The sequence below is a fragment of the Megascapheus bottae genome, chromosome 22 (assembly GCF_031878675.1).
Source record: "Megascapheus bottae isolate mThoBot1 chromosome 22, mThoBot2.hap1, whole genome shotgun sequence".
In the NCBI taxonomy this organism is placed as follows: Eukaryota; Metazoa; Chordata; class Mammalia; order Rodentia; family Geomyidae; genus Megascapheus; species Megascapheus bottae.
This window is the reverse complement of record NC_143530.1, coordinates 10799274-10814942: the sequence shown is the minus strand read 5'-3', so window position 1 is coordinate 10814942 and position 15669 is coordinate 10799274. Positions and strand designations below refer to the sequence as shown.

The 15669-nt window shown below is 44.9% G+C and overlaps 1 protein-coding gene across 2 annotated transcripts in view; it reads left to right on the top strand.

Annotated features, from left to right (window-relative positions):
* Cmtr1 (cap methyltransferase 1) overlaps window positions 1-15669 on the top strand; it is a 47312-nt gene that overhangs the window by 17819 nt on the left and 13824 nt on the right. For both annotated transcript variants that reach the window (XM_090355750.1, XM_090355751.1), the window contains exons 5-13: window positions 368-460; window positions 1548-1619; window positions 3374-3468; window positions 3572-3644; window positions 7790-7988; window positions 8567-8685; window positions 10941-11037; window positions 11353-11485; window positions 12096-12275. In XM_090355750.1, coding sequence (XP_090211876.1) covers window positions 368-460; window positions 1548-1619; window positions 3374-3468; window positions 3572-3644; window positions 7790-7988; window positions 8567-8685; window positions 10941-11037; window positions 11353-11485; window positions 12096-12275 — 1061 coding nt within the window. The remainder of the gene's footprint in view (window positions 1-367; window positions 461-1547; window positions 1620-3373; window positions 3469-3571; window positions 3645-7789; window positions 7989-8566; window positions 8686-10940; window positions 11038-11352; window positions 11486-12095; window positions 12276-15669) is intronic.

Sequence of the window (15669 nt, the reverse complement as noted above, 5' to 3'; positions counted from 1 at the left end):
AGCATTGTTGCCCAAAGTGGTAAAGCACTAGCCTTGAATAAAAAACACTCAAGGATAGTGCACAGGCCTTGAATTCAAGCCTCACAACCACTACCACCATTAACAACAAAGCAAAGGGACAGTATCCCTGGCTGTTAGTTCAAATCCTGTTACCAGCACACACATTCACAAAGGATGCAGCAGAATTGAAGCTGGTCTTCAGAAGTCATACTACAGAATTGGAGCTCTCACATCTCATGTTTGACTACAGCTTCCGCAACTAGGACACATCTCTGAGTCCCTCTTGGATTGTTTTGGGGAGGTTCTGGTGAGTTGGGGGTCCCATGGGTCTGTCCTATTTGACTTTTTTGCTTCTCTTTTTTTGTAGCCGAGTGCCTGTGAACAGGTATCATGGTTCCCAGAATGTACCACTGAAATTCCTGACACTCAAGAAATGAGCAATTGGATGATTGTGGGAGAGGTAAGATTTCAGGAAAATGTACCCCAATTTCTTGGCACTTTCTTGACTTTTCTCCTTGAGTCCAGTGTATATGTAGATTTGTAGGGGTTTGTTTTTGTTTTTGTTTGTTTGTTTTGTTTTTGCCAGTCCTGGGGCTTGAACTCGGGGGCTGAGCATTGTCCTTGGACACTTTGCTAAAGGCTCTGCTACTTGAGCCACATTGCCACTTCTGGCTTTTTCTGCATATGTGGTACTCGAGAACCAAACCCAGGTCTTCATGCACGCTAGGTGAGCACTGCACAGCTAGACTACACTCCCAGCCTAGTTTTAACAAAATGTAAAACAGACCACCGTGGAAGGAGTAGAGTTATGTCATGAGGATGTGTCAAGGGCTTTACAATTGTGCACCTGGGAGTTGTGGCAGACTGGTTTTTCCCGTAGACATCCACTTGAAAGGCAGGCAAAATCTTTAACCTCTATCTCTTCCTTATGGAGTCACTCTTCTTGGAGTGACTTATTATATATATTGTGGATATTCTGGTCATTGCTGGGCACAGTTCCAACTGAAGTAGAAGTGTGTTAAAGGAGAGTGAGCATCCTGGTCTTGAGAAACAAACAAATAAAACCCCTTAATTCTGAGAGCCCAGTGGATGGGCATTGGTTCACAGGTAATGGAGGTAGTCACGCCTGATGTAGGGCTGGATCTAACATTCCACAAGTCCCTTTGAATCCCAGTATCAAGCATTTGTACTCCTCGCAGTGGGAGGCTTCCTAGCTGAAGGACAGGCTTATGTCATTTGGGAGACGCCCATCCTTCTGCCTCCCTGCTTTCAGGGCAGACAGCTTGCAAGTCTCCTTCCTGTTTGCTTTTCCCAGGCTCAGCATTCATGAGTCTTGTTACCATATGGTGCTCTACTCAGAGCTCCCAGGGGCCTGCTTCATCTCACAGCCATCTGGAGTATAGCCAGAGGGATTTAGAATTGTCTCTTTCCCGCCCTTCAGGGATTGATGTTTCTTGGCAGGGACTCCAGCTTCTTCTTGCTCTGCTCACCCCCACCCTATACACAGTCACACTTGGACATTGTTTTCTTTTTTCTTCCCCCTGTAGAGAAAGATGATTATTGAAGATGAAACAGAGTTTTGTGGAGAAGAGCTGCTTCACAGTGTGCTGCAGTGTAAGGTGAGGCCTGTGGCTGGAGCCAGTGGTCAAACCCCTGTGCGAGATGATTAGCTGGGCTTTCCCAGCTCACCTTTTGAGTCAGTGTGATGAGGCTGAAGTTAAGGTTTTTTTGGTTTTTTGGGATTTTTTTTTTCCAGTCCTGGGCTTGAGCTCAGGGCCTGAGCACTGTCTTGGACTTTCTCAAGGCTAGAGCTCTACCACTTGAGCCTCAGCACCACTCTGGCTTTTTTCTATGTATGTGGTATGGAGTTTAACCGGGTCTTTGTGCATGCTAGGTAAGCACTCTACCACTAGGCCAAACTCCCATCCCTGAAGTTAAGTTTTTTTTGTTTGTTTGTTTTGTTTTTTTTTTTAAATCAGGGATCAGATTGGTAAATTAGAATGTATTTTTGAGATTGTGTGGTTACTTTTCCCTGATGACTATTTGGCTTTGTAATGGTATTATTATCCCCATTAAATTAGTTGTACAAGGGAAGTTTCCTTGTGGCATTTCCACACATGTGTGAACAATTGTCCTCACCAGCTCTATTACTCCCCCCTGCCTGCTCCCCTTTCTTAAACCAATTTCAGAAAGGTTCATTTTCATATATGCAACTAAACTACATGGGTCATATTCATCCTTGTTCATCCTCTTTTTTTTTTTAGCTCTCTCACCTCTCATTGGTACCCTCTATATCTGAGCCTGTTTTACCTAAATGTCTCTCTCTCTCTCTCTCTCTCTCTCTCTCTCTCTCTCTCTCTCTCTCTCTCTCTCTCTCTCTCTCTTTTTTTTTTTAATGGTCCTTAGGCTTGAACTCAGGGCCTGGGCACTGTCCCTGAGCCTTTTTGTGCTCAAGGATAGTGCTCTACTACTTGAGTCACAGCCCCACTTCTCAGGTTTCTAGTGATTAATTGGAAATAAGAGTCTCATAGTTTTTAGTGCTGAAACTGGTTTTGAACTGCGATACTCAGATTTCAGCCTCCTGAGTAGCTACGATTACAGGCGTGAGCCACTGCACCCGGCCAAAGGTTTTTTTTTTGTGCAACTTACAGCCAGTTGTTTCAGAGTCTTGGAGTTTGTTTCTGTATCTATAAAATGGGAGAAAATACTTCTGTGGATTCTGTGAGAGTTAAGGGATATAAAAGATATAGTAGCTGGATAAATATTAGCCACCCCTTGACATTTTTCTGGCCTGATTGCTAATTGTGAAACATTTTTGAGGTAGAATGAGCCAGGGAAACTGAGGAGGAAATGGATTAAGGGAGAATGAAAGCTTCACAGCAATTTTACAACACTAATTTTTGTTAGAGTTGAGACTTATCTACAAGGTGACTGGACCCCAGGTTAAGTGAGGAAGTTGGAGAAGGTTATATAGGCAGAAGGGTCTCTGTGTGTGTGCATAAGTTCACTTTAGATTCTGCTCTTGGTGTATCTCCTCTGTGTGTGAGCCTAGGTTGAGATGTCAGAACTGCATCTGCTGGAAAGTTGCTGATGGTGTGGGAAAACATTGTAAGGACTAGCAATGTCAGAAAAGGGGCTGTATGCAGCAAGGTGTGCAATGTTTTAAGTCTCTTCCTGCATGGCAGGCACCATATAGTACCAGACAGGTAAGGTAGTTGAGGATTATAGTGACTGAGCACCTTGTCTAGGGTAACATCCACTGGTCCTGAGTAGGAGCCTGACTTCTCAGAGGGCTGTGTATCTTGAAACCCCCCCATCCTGTCTCAGGTGTAGAGATAGCACTTACCTGGAAATTCTGGATCTCTTTGGGCAGAGCGTGTTTGACATCCTGGATGGAGAAGAGATGCGACGAGCTCGGACCAGGGCCAATCCCTATGAGATGATCCGAGGAGTCTTCTTTCTCAACAGGTTTGCTTGTCTTTTCCCTTCCCTCCCAGCATGCCCTGTTTCACCTTTCCTTTGGTCCTCACGTAGAACTCAAATCACACTTTTCTATCTTGCTGTGTTATAGGGCAGCGATGAAGATGGCTAACATGGATTTTGTGTTCGATCGCATGTTTACAAATCCACGGGACTCTTCTGGGGTGAGAATTTGTGGTGCTGAGTGGACTTAAGCTTCAACTCAGAAATTACAATTTGTTTGGTGTGAGAGTATTTCTCCTAGGCAGTGGAGATGTATTTTACTCTGGGCTCCCCTGATGGAGTCCCTCTGGGCTCCACATGGTCCCAAGAGTTTTCTGGTTTGCGGTTTGCTCTACAACTGGATTAGCACTAAGAATGGTAGTTTCAGTGGGGCCATGTTCCCTCTCTGAACCTCTGAATACGCTTTGTGTAGGATTATAATGTGAGCTTTTGGCCCTTTTTAAGAAGTAGTAAAGCAAAATGATCTTCTTTCTTTCTTTTTTTTTTTTTTTTGCCAGTCCTGGGCTTGAGCTCAGGGCCTGAGCACTGTCCTTGGGCTTTCTCAAGGCTAGAATTCTACCTCTTCAGCCACAGCACCACTTCTGGCTTTTTCTATGTATGTTGTGCCGAGGAATTGAGCCTGGGTCTTCATGCATGCTAGGCAAGCACTCTTCCACTAGGCCAAACTCCCTGCCCCATGATCTTCTTTCTTTAAAAATTATTATTGTTGCCATGCACAGTGACTCAGGGCTCTAATCCTAGCTACTCAGGAGGCTGAGATATGAGGATCGTGGTTCAAAGCCAGCCTGAGCACTAAAGACTGTGAGACTCTTCTCTCCAATTAACCACTAGAAAACCAGAAGTGGCGCTGTGGCTCCAGGAGTAGGGTGGTAGCCTTGAGCTGAAGAGCTCGGGGACAGTGCCCAGGCCCCAAGTTCAAGCCCTACCATGGACAAAAAGAAATGTTGTTATTTAAGTCGTTATACAAAGAGGTTTCAATCCAACAAATCAGTTCATAAGTACAATGCATCTCCGGACAGTGTCACCTCTTTTCTCATTAAGATGATTTTCTGTTCTGCTGAGTATCCAATAATGACAGCAAGCAAAAATAGAGATTTCATTCTGCAGTTCCCTTTAGAATCTCAGAGCATTTTACCTAGTTCTAGAAAGTTAGTTTTCACAGTAACAGACCGGAGCTAGCTTTTTCCCCAAACCTGTTCTGCTTTACTCACCCTCATTCCACCAGAACCTCCAATTACCTACCAGCCAAAGAAACTTGATTCCAAGTTTCTCATTGTTTCGGCTCCCTCTGTCTAGCAACTTATTCCATGCTGGCAACACTAGCATGGAGGCCCCTCCAACCGTTACTCGTTTTTATCTCCTAGGGCTCTCTCCCATTTTCCAGGACCAACACGCAGCATAAAAGGGCTTTGGAATTAGCATCTTGAGAAAATTAGGTTGATATAATGTTGATTTAATTTTCTGAGCTCCCAATGATCGTCTTTAAACCCCTGCACAGAGAGGAGCTCTGTTAAGCTGATGGGAAGTCTCGGAGTCATTTTCAGCTATTGAATGTAAATGCCTCCAGCATCTGCTATCTGGTTATTGTCTTTGGCTGTCATGAAAATGAAGTAGACATCAGGACTGTACCATTCAGGTGTCAGGGGGAGGTGGAGTTAGCTACATAGGAAAAGACAGCCATGTTTGTAATTGCCTTCTTCAGGCAGCCTCTTGACCTGAATTGATAGTGGCCATGGAGAATTGCCCTTTCAGAGGTGTTTCTCTGCACTTCCACTATAAAAAGTGATTTCTCTTGAGTCCCTGGTGTTTTCTTCTTTTTCCTCTCCATTTTCCCCTGAGGACCAGAGTGACAGCCAAGCCCAGTGTGATTTTTTTTCAGGCTAACAGAGAGAGGTGCCAGAGCAGACACCCAGCAGAGGTAGGAGTGCCCAGAGGCCTCAGCACCATTCAAACTTGGTAGGGTCTTGGAACTCTTAGATCAGGCAAATTATAGGCTAAGAAGAACTTGAAGCTTGAGATATTGTGGAGAAGGGTGTGCATGGGCACATGCATGCATGGGCATATAGGCATGTGTGTATGTAAAATAGGCCTCTGGTGCTATAGGTTACTGTGAAAAGGAGACAAGGAAAAGAAGATGAGAATGAAATTGGAAGCAACAGAGAAAAGAGAGATTTTATCTCCTTGGTATATGGAAGCATTATAAACTATCACATTATGAGAGAGATTTGTGTCCCAGGAATGTTTCTGAGGTAAGAAAACATTGTGAAGTGTAACATAGGAAAAAAACCTATAGATCTTTGTTTCAGTCCTGTCTTAGGGAAAATTGGGCAGCATGTATAGTATACTGTGTATGGAATACTATACTTGGCAAAGGAAGATATGGAGAAGACAAGGATTTGGACCCCAGGGAAGTGGATCTAGTTGACTATAATATCATCTTACATTTGTGTATATTTTCTGGTTTAAAAAGACATTCGCCATAGGATACTTTATGTAATCCTCAACAGCCTTGAGAAATAAATCCCTTTTTAGGAAGCTTGAGCTAACTGATTTAAATCAGCCAGTAAGTGACAGCATTGGCTGTCCTCTATGAACAGACTTGTAGCTACTGCTCAGGAAGGCTATCATTTTGAAATCATGCAGTATTTAGACATTGGTAGAAGAGATGAGAAGCTCTCATTCAATCACTGCCCTTCCAGGCTTCCTTAGTCTGGAGCCAGGACCCTGGCTTTCCAAGGCAAGAACATTGTTCTTCTTTGCAGTATGTGTAGGTCTTGAACTTGTGACCTCTGTTTCTGTACCACTGTGATGAAATGCCATTAGGTCTTTGTGTGTGTGCAAATTAATATAATCCAAAAGTAGGAATAATTAGTGGATTAGAATCAAAGACTGTTGAGGCGGAATGGAATAGTAAGAAAGCTGGGAAAGAACCCCAGCATACCTGGAGTGGGCTTGTCATAGGATGATTAAGTTTATTTTTAGCCACAGTCACTGTTTTGATAAAATTGAATAGCTATCATCAGAGCAAGATCCTTGTCACCTAGAAGTGACTGAATTTGAGTATGTTGTGAGTATGTCTCTTTCTTATAGCTTGAAGCTTCTTGCTCTTTATCTAGCAGTTGCAGAATTCTAGATGAGCTGTCAGTCATAGTGAGCTTCTAGAGAGGGAAGGCAGGGGCCCTGGGCATCTTCATTCTCTGTGGTCATCCACTTCTGGAGCTCACCTTCTTGTCCCAGTGCAGATGGTATGGCTTTTGTGATGAGACGGTGGAGTTCACTGTCTGGGTTCAAGAGTAAATCAGAGCAGCAGTAGCATTTGTGTTCTAGAGAAGTACAGCCTGTGGTATAGGCCGGTGCAGGGAAGGACGGGGAGATCCCAGGTGTTGTGGGGCCTTGGATCAGATTCTGCAATGGAAAAAAGATGCTAGTAAAATCTGATTTAAGTTGGAATTGTCCTGGGGCTTGAACTCTGGGCCTGGGCACTTTCCCTGAACTCTTGAGCACAAGGCTACCACTCTACCCCAGAGCCTGGGCATTGGCCTTGAGCTTTTTAGTTCAAGGTTACTGCCCTACCCCTTGAGCGCATGCATATATATATATATATATATATATATATATATATATATATATATATATATATATGGGTTTTTTATTGTTTTGGCGGGGGGAGGTTATTTTTTGGTGGGTCATGGGGTTTGAGCTCTTGGCCTGGGCCTTGTCCCTGTGTTCTTCAGCTCATGTCTACCTCCCTACCTCTTAAGCCACAGCCCCACTTCAAGTGAGCCACTGTGCCCAGCTACTTGCAGTTTTGTCCATGTATGTGGTACCAAGGAATCAAATCCAGGGCTTCATACATGCTAGGCAAGCATTCTACCACTAGGCCACATCCTGGCCTGGCCTTGAACTTTTTGTTTTCTCTTTTTTTTTTTTTTTTTTTTTTTTTTTGCTCAAGGCTAATACTCTACCTCTTCAGTTGCAGCTTTTTGGTGATTAGTTGAAGATAAGGATCTCAAAAGATTTGTCTGCCAGGGCCAGGTTTGAACTTCCATCCTCAAGTCTCAACCTCCTGAGCAGTTAAGGTTTTAGGTGTAAGCCTCCAGCTCCTGATCCTAGGAGATGTTTTTATTAATAATCTGAGCTAGGCCTAGGGATTGAGGGTTTACTAGAAGACTCAGGAGAACAGTGCTCACAGAAGATAGGTACCTGGGGTGTTGTGGCTTAATTTGTTCCCCCCTCTTTTCTCCCTCCCCCTTTATCTCCTTCCCTATCTTTCCCCCCATCCCTCTGTCTTCCACCACCCTTACAGAAACAACTGGTGAAGGACCGGGACCCTGAGCTTCTATACTTTGCTGACGTCTGTGCAGGCCCGGGAGGCTTCTCAGAGTATGTGCTGTGGAGGAAGAAGTGGCATGCAAAGGGCTTTGGGATGACTCTGAAAGGCCCTAATGACTTCAAACTGGAGGACTTCTACTCGGCCTCCAGTGAGCTCTTCGAGCCCTATTATGGTAGGAGTACTGAATAAAAGGGGGATTAGGAGGTTCAAGGGGCAGCACAGGGCAAAAGGAGTTGTTACCCAGGTACCATGTATTCCTCCCTAGGTGTCTTAGCCTGGGGCTCACAGTTTCTTCTGTGAGAGTCTTAGTTCCCTCTGGAGAAATCAGGCTAAACACTCCACTAGGCAAACTCATCAAAGCCATATTAATTCCTCCTTGCAGGAGCACTTTTCTCATGTGGTAACAACAGATAATGAAACTGGCTGATCGCTGGCTGAGAACTGGCACGGTTATTAACAAATAGCGACCACACGCCCATCCCCGTCCTGTGTGTGGGGCGTGGAATGCACTGGGGAGCAGACAGCCCAGCAGGCCAGCAGGCCCTCTGCTCTGTCTGCTTTAGCTTGATTGTTGTTATTTGGGAACAAATCTAAGCCCTGCTGTCCTTTCCCCTCCCCTTCCCCCCTCCTTCCCCCTCTCTTTTTCCTAGACTTAATGGGTATCTGCATTCACTGCCCCCAAAGGTTCATGCTCTAGCTCTTGGTGTATTTAGGGTGGGTGAATTCATGAGGAATCTTATGTCCTGCCAGGTGAGGGTGGGATCGATGGAGATGGAGATATCACCCGTCCAGAGAACATCACTGCATTTCGGAATTTTGTCCTGGATAACACAGATCGAAAGGGAGTCCACTTTCTGATGGCTGATGGGGTAGGTGACCTCTCTCCATAGAGTGGTACTTTAGGGGTTTGTTCATTAGGGTAGGGGTGGGAAATGTCCAGCCCACAGGCAATATGATACCTGTGAAATCATTTCATGCGTGGTGGGGCTCCTCATTGGCTATTTGTGGCCAACGACTTATATCAGTAATTTTGTGTGACCTGCAAATGATGTTGTAAATATTCAAGTAGGGGGCCAGGAGCATAGCCTAGTGGTCGAGTGCTCGTCACACATGCATGAAGCCCTGGGTTCGATTCCTTGGTACCACCTACACAGAAAAAGTTGGTAGTGGTGCTGTGACTCAAGTGGCAGAGAGCAAACGTGTCCAAGAACAAGTGCCGAAGCCCTGAGTTCAAGCCCCAGGACTGGGGAAAAAAAAATATCCAACTAACCCTTCACAGAAAAAAAGGCTCCCCATTCCATCTTTAGAGGTTTGAGTGTTGTTTTTGTTTGGTTTGGTTCTTAAGCAGCTGCTTGATCCACTGAAGGAGCCTGCTGTAGCTTCATCTAGCAGTTTTCATCTGCTGGTCACGTACTTTAAGCAGTCCTCACAGGAATGAGCTATGTCTGAACTATGGAGGAAGGACAGACTCTGTGGCTGTCCCCTGGGCCATGTGATTAGAGAAGAGTGTTGAGAGCTCTTTGCATGGCCTTTGAGAAGAAGGCACACCCTAGAGTGTGGTGCATGGCAGAGAACAGCGGGAGAGTGGTAGAGCGCTAGCCTTGAGATGAAGAGCTCAGGGACAGCACCCAGGCCCAGAGGTCAATCCCCACAACCGACTATATATATATATATACACACACACATATATATACATATACATATACACACACACACATATATATATATGCATATATATGTATATATATATGCGCTAAACTTTTTCTTTTTCTGCTCCTAGGGCTTAAACTCAGGGCCTGAACACTGTCCTTGAGCTTTCTCAAGGCTAGTACTCTACCACTTGACTTATAGCACCACTTCCAGCTTTTATTATGTACTTGGTACTGAGGAACTGAGCCCAGGAATTTTACCTGCTAGGCAAGCACTCTACCACTAGGCCAAACTCCCAGCTCTTTAAACATTTTTGATTCTGGGTTGTTTAGCTATTTCTTTTGTAAGACTGAGAGGGAGACATGACATGACCGGCGGGCCCAGCTTCCTTTTTATTTTATTTTTTTGCTTTCTTTTTAATTTTAAAAAATATGGAACAAAATATCATCTGAATCTTTTTTTTTTTTTTTGAGTCATTCACGGGGCTTGACCTCTGGGCGTGGGTGCTGTCCCTGAGCTCTTCACCTCAAGGCTAGCCGCTGTACCACTTGAGCCATAGCACTTCCAGTTTTCATGGACTTTCCTGCCCAAGCTGACTTTGAACCTCGATCCTCAGATCTTAGCTTTCTGAGGAGTTAGGATTACAGATGTGAGCCACTGGCACCCAACTATCCCCTGAACTATTTTTAGGTGTACAGTTCAGTAGTGTTAAATATATTTACACTGTTGTGTAGCAAATTCCCAGAACTTCTAATTTTGCAAAACTGAAACTATACCCTGTTAAATGATTTTCCTTTTCCCGCTCTCCCTGACTCCTGGCTGCCTGTTTCCTACCATAGTACAACAAAGAATAGCAATACTTGTTCTTAGAGCAGATACCCATGGGGTTGGCTCGATGGCCTTAGGACAGGGTAAGGGGGTATAGTAGAGAAATAATCCTTGGTGGAAAGTGAGAGGTCAAGAATAAAACAGAAGAAGGTGGAGGGCAAAGCAGAAGAGAAGTGATGGAAAAGAGAAAGTGGGGTGTGGGGGAGGAGAGATATTACTGTGATTATTAAAACTTTAACCTTTCTCCATTTACTAGCTGTAACCCAAGCAGAGTCTTCTTGACGCTGTGTCTCTGGGTCTTGCTAGGGTCAGGCACACTGGGCAATTTTATTTTCTGTTCATGGTTGTCTTGTAACTACCTGATACTTGAGTTTGTGTTCTGCCTTGATTTCCACGTGAGTTCACAATGTTTTGGACCATCTTGAGAAAGTGGACTTGCTCTTTTCCCCTAGGAGGGATAGAGCAGGAAGCAGCACGGGCCCAGCAGTCCGTCAGGCCCTTGTCCCTGTGCCACCTGTCACTCTTACCAAAAGAAGATGGTGGCAGGCAGTGCAGACATTTACCAAGCAGCTGATGGAGATGAGGTGGGTTGCTGCACTCATTCTTACTTCTCCGTCGCACCCCAATCCTGGTGCTCTTGTTTCAGGGTTTCTCCGTGGAGGGGCAGGAGAACCTGCAGGAGATCCTTAGCAAGCAGCTGCTGCTGTGTCAGTTCCTCATGGCACTGTCTGTTGTCCGTACAGGTGACACTTCCTCAACTATCCCCTCACCCCAAGCCCACTTAAAGACCCTAGTGGAAAAGCGAATGTACAGGGTTTGGGTGGGAAGTTTCAGTAGAACCAGCCCTTGTGTCAGGTGACAGGTAGATGAATGAGGAATTTGGGGAAGAAAAGATGGCTGGATTCCTAAGTCCCTTTAAGGGCAATTCTCCCATCCGTTGTTTCTGACTGGATGAACCTAGGTGTGGCTCCTGTCTTAACCATTTTTACTGGCCCTGAGTACCTCCCTGCCCCTAGAGGGCTCCACTGACTGCCATGGCTGTGTTCTCTCTAATCTAGGAGGCCACTTCATCTGTAAAACCTTCGACCTCTTCACACCATTCAGTGTGGGGCTCGTCTACCTGCTCTACTGCTGCTTTGAACGAGTATGTCTCTTCAAGCCCATTACGAGCCGTCCTGCCAACTCAGAACGGTGAGGCCTTTCTCGCTCTGTTATCCAGACTAGCTTGATACCATGGCTAACAATCAGAAGAGCAGATCCTAGTGGATTCCACACTGGCATGACCTCCATGCAATGACTTCGATGGCAGAGTCATGAGTAGAGCTCTAGAAGCCTTCTTCCATGTAACTGATCATGAGGTGGACTGGTTCAGTCTCTGCCTCCTTCCTGACAAGCCTTATTCTCCATGTGGTCGTTCTCAGCTTGGTCCAGGAGAGAAGACCACTAATAGGGACACTTGAAGGAACAAGAGCTGGGGACAGGCAGGAGAGCTGCTGTTCAGAGGCCCTGCTAGCAGCTCATTTGGGACAGTTCCAATCAGAATTGGCTGGTTAAAACCACAGATTTCTTCCCCTGTTCTTGGAGAGTAGTGTTTTAGAGCTGCCCATCTAGTGCAGGGCAGTTGGGAGACATCCCTTCTACCTCCCATGAAAGAGAAGGGTTTGAGGCCAACGTTTGCAGCAAAGCATAGACATAAGACCAGAAAGCTGTTCATTCAGCTTTGTGACTATGGGGGCTAGAGGGAAAAGGATGTGTGGGGAGGAAGCATTGCTCCAGGCAGTAATGGGGTCTCTCCTGTCAGGTATGTGGTGTGCAAAGGCTTGAAGGTGGGCATAGATGATGTGCGGGAATACCTCTTCTCAGTGAATATTAAACTCAACCAGCTGCGGAATACTGACTCTGATGTCAACTTTGTGGTCCCCTTAATGGTGATCAAGAGAGACCATGAATTCACTGACTACATGATCCGGTCGAACGAGAGGTAAGCCATTCAGCTGTTTGTCCTGGCACCCCTGAAGTACTAAGGAAGACCAAAGAAGGAAGGACTTGATGTCTCTTCATTGTATGGGTTTGCTCTGCTGGTTCCAGGTTCATGTCCTTCCCCAAAAGTGTCAGGATGGAGGCCTGGCTGCAGAAGCCTGAGTCTCACCACGGAACGAGATCAGCCTGTGTCTGAAGGTGGGGAGTTGATGCTGTTTGCAAAAGGCTGTCATGGCAATAGCTTGTGAAGGCTTTGAAAAATGCCAAAACTTTAGCCAGTTATGGGTGATATGTTTGCTGGCGCGCGCACATGCGCGCGCGCGCGCGCGCGCGTGTGTGTGTGTGTGTGTGTGTGTGTGTGTGTGTGTGTGTGTGTATCAATTGTAGGGCTTGAACTCTGGGCCTGGGCACTCCTTGGGCACTCCTTGAGCTCTTCAGCTCGACGCTAGTGCTCTACCACTTGAGCCACTACATCACTTCCTGTTTTCTGGTGGTTAATTGGAGATAAGAGTCTCACAGACTTTAGTGCTCAGACTGGCTTTGAACTGAGATCCTAAGGTCTTAGCCTCCTGAGTAGCTAGGATTACAGGTGTGAGCCACTGATGCCCAGCTTGTTGCTGACTTTTTTTTTTTTTTTTTTTGGCCAGTCCTGGGCCTGAGCTCAGGGCCTGGGCACTGTCCTGGACTTTCTCAAGGCTAGAGCTCTACCATCGAATCCAGGCCTTTGTGCACACTAGGCAAGCACTCTACCACTAGGCCAAACTCCCGGCCCTGTTGCTGACTCTTTTAATTTTCTCCCATAAGTCCGTAAGTAGTAATAATTTTAAGTTGTAATAGTTGGATTAGTGTTCTTAGTGGACAGGCCTTAGAAAAAAGTTTTGGGGTAGATTTGCAGGTTGTACTGTAGCAGTGATGTGGTAGAAAATACTCTCCAAGGGGCCAAACAGGTGTTAGAAAGGCTTTATTGAGTGTCCTATAGGGTATGCACCCCTGAAGAGCCATAGAAGGCATGAAGTCTTTGTCTTCAGCATAACATGTTGCTTTATCTTTCCAGTACTGCCATAATGAGCAGTCTCAGCTGGATTGTAACATTCTCTGTAAGTAGGGCAGGCACACTCCAGATGAGGCAAGAAGCCCAGAGAATCAGCAATGCAGGAGCTTTGTAATATGCTGGGCTATACCATGCTTTCCTCTGCCTGCCACCAGTGAGTGTGGATGTGGGCAGAGCTAGGTTTCTGCTCAGCACTGTCCTCAGCAGTGTGTTTAAAAAGTGTATACTTTATACATGTATGGTGAACAACCCTCCCCCCACCCGTACAATGAGTACAATGCTAGTGGCAAGGCTTGCACTTCAGCCAGGTTAGACCACCATACCCTATTAAGAAAATACCTGCAACCAGCTGACCCCCAAAATAACCATTTTTCTTTCTTTAAACTTGCTACTTCAGGTTAGGTTTGTCTGTTCTAAAACTTTGTTTAAATGGATCCATAGACTATACATTTTTGTATCAGGGTCTCTCTTCACTATCATTGAGTGAGTGAGTGTGTGTGTATGTGTGTGTTTTACTGAGATTTGAACTTAGGCTTTGTGCTTGTTATGCAAGCATTCCACCATTTGAGCCTTGCCTCCAGCCTGTGTTTTGCTTTTTACATAGGTGCTTTGTAATTTTGCCTAAGCTAGCCTTCAACTGTTGATTCTGCCTCCCTGCTGCCCAAGAATTGAGATTTCAGGCACATGACACTCTACCTGGCTTCTTCACCATTATATATATATATATTTTTTTATTTTATTTATTTTTTTATTTTTTTACTTATTGCTAGTTGTGGGGTTTGAACTCAGGGCCTGAGCACTGTCCTTGGACTTTCTCAAAGCTAGAGCTCTACCACTTGAGCCTCAGCACCATTTCCAGCTTTTTTCTATGTATGTGGTACCGAGGAATGGAATCTGGATCTTCGTGTATGCTAGGCAAGCACTCTACCATCAGGCCAAACTCCCAGCCCCTATTTATTTATTCATTTATTTATTTAGGTTGGTGGTGGGACTTGGACTCTGGGCCTAGGCACTGTTCTTGAGCTCTTCAGCCCAAGGCTACCATCCTACCCCTTGAGCCACAGCTCCACTTCCAGTTTTCTGGTGGTCAATTGAAGATAAGAGTCTCACTTACTTTAGTGCCTTTTGGCTTTGAACTGCAATCCTTAGATCTTAGACTTCTGAGTAGGTAGGATTACAAGCATTAGCCACTGTGCCCAGCTCCACCATAATATTTTTGAGGAATATTTTGAGGTTTATTGATACTGCATTAGGTTTGTTCCTTTTTACTGCTGAGTAGCATTCCGGTCTGTGAAGATTGCATGATTTATTCCTTACTACTTGAGGTATTTCCAGCTTGGGACCATTGTGAAAGGGCAATAAGATACCCTGTACAAGGATTTGGGGAGGATGAATATTTTATTTCTCCTGAATAAACAACAGTGAAAATTCTGAGTCAGTGCATTTATGTTTAACTACATAAAAATGCCATTCAAATGTGGTTGTGCCATTTTATACTCTCCAGCAAAGTCTGAAGGATGATTGCTGGGCATCTTGTTACCATTTGGTTCTGTCAGTCTTGTTATTTTAGGCATTCTAGTGGGGTGGAGTGTTAGATCATTGTGATTTTAATTTGTATTTCTGCAGTGACTACTAATGTTGAATCCTTTTTAAAATGTGTTTTTATATATCTTTTTTTATAATGTCTCCTCATTTTCCTTCCTTCTCCCCTCCATCCCTCCCCTTTCCTTCTTCTCCCTCTTTCTTTCCTCTTTTCTTGTAGTTTTAGGATTGAACCTGGGATCTCAAGCATGCTAGGCAACCCACTAGTACCTTCAATCCTTTTTCATGTCTTTTTTAAAGATGTTTATGTTTTTATGAACTTGTAATTGCATTAATTACATATTTTGGGTACAAGTTCTTTGTCACTATGTATGTTATGAATACTTTCCCCTAGGATTTTATATATTCTTTAAAATATATTTTTAGCAATACTTGGGACCTTGTGCTTACTAGACATAATGTTTTCAAGTTTTATCACGTTGCAACATGTATTATAATTTTTGGGGTTGTGAGCCTTGAACTCAAGGCCTGAGCACTGTCCCTCCCTGAGCTCTTCTGCTCAAGGTTAGTGCTTTACCAGTTTGAACCACAGCTCCACCTCCACTTTTTGAGTGGTTAATAGGAGATAAGACTCTCCTGGGGACTTTGAACTGAGACCTTCAGATCTCAGCCTCCTGAGTAGGATGACAGGCATGGGCCACTGTGCCCAGCCACAATTTCATTGTGTTTAAAGGCTGAGTATTGTTCATCGTATGCCTCTACCACACTGTGTCTGTTCCCCTGCTGAACATTACTGGGGTGG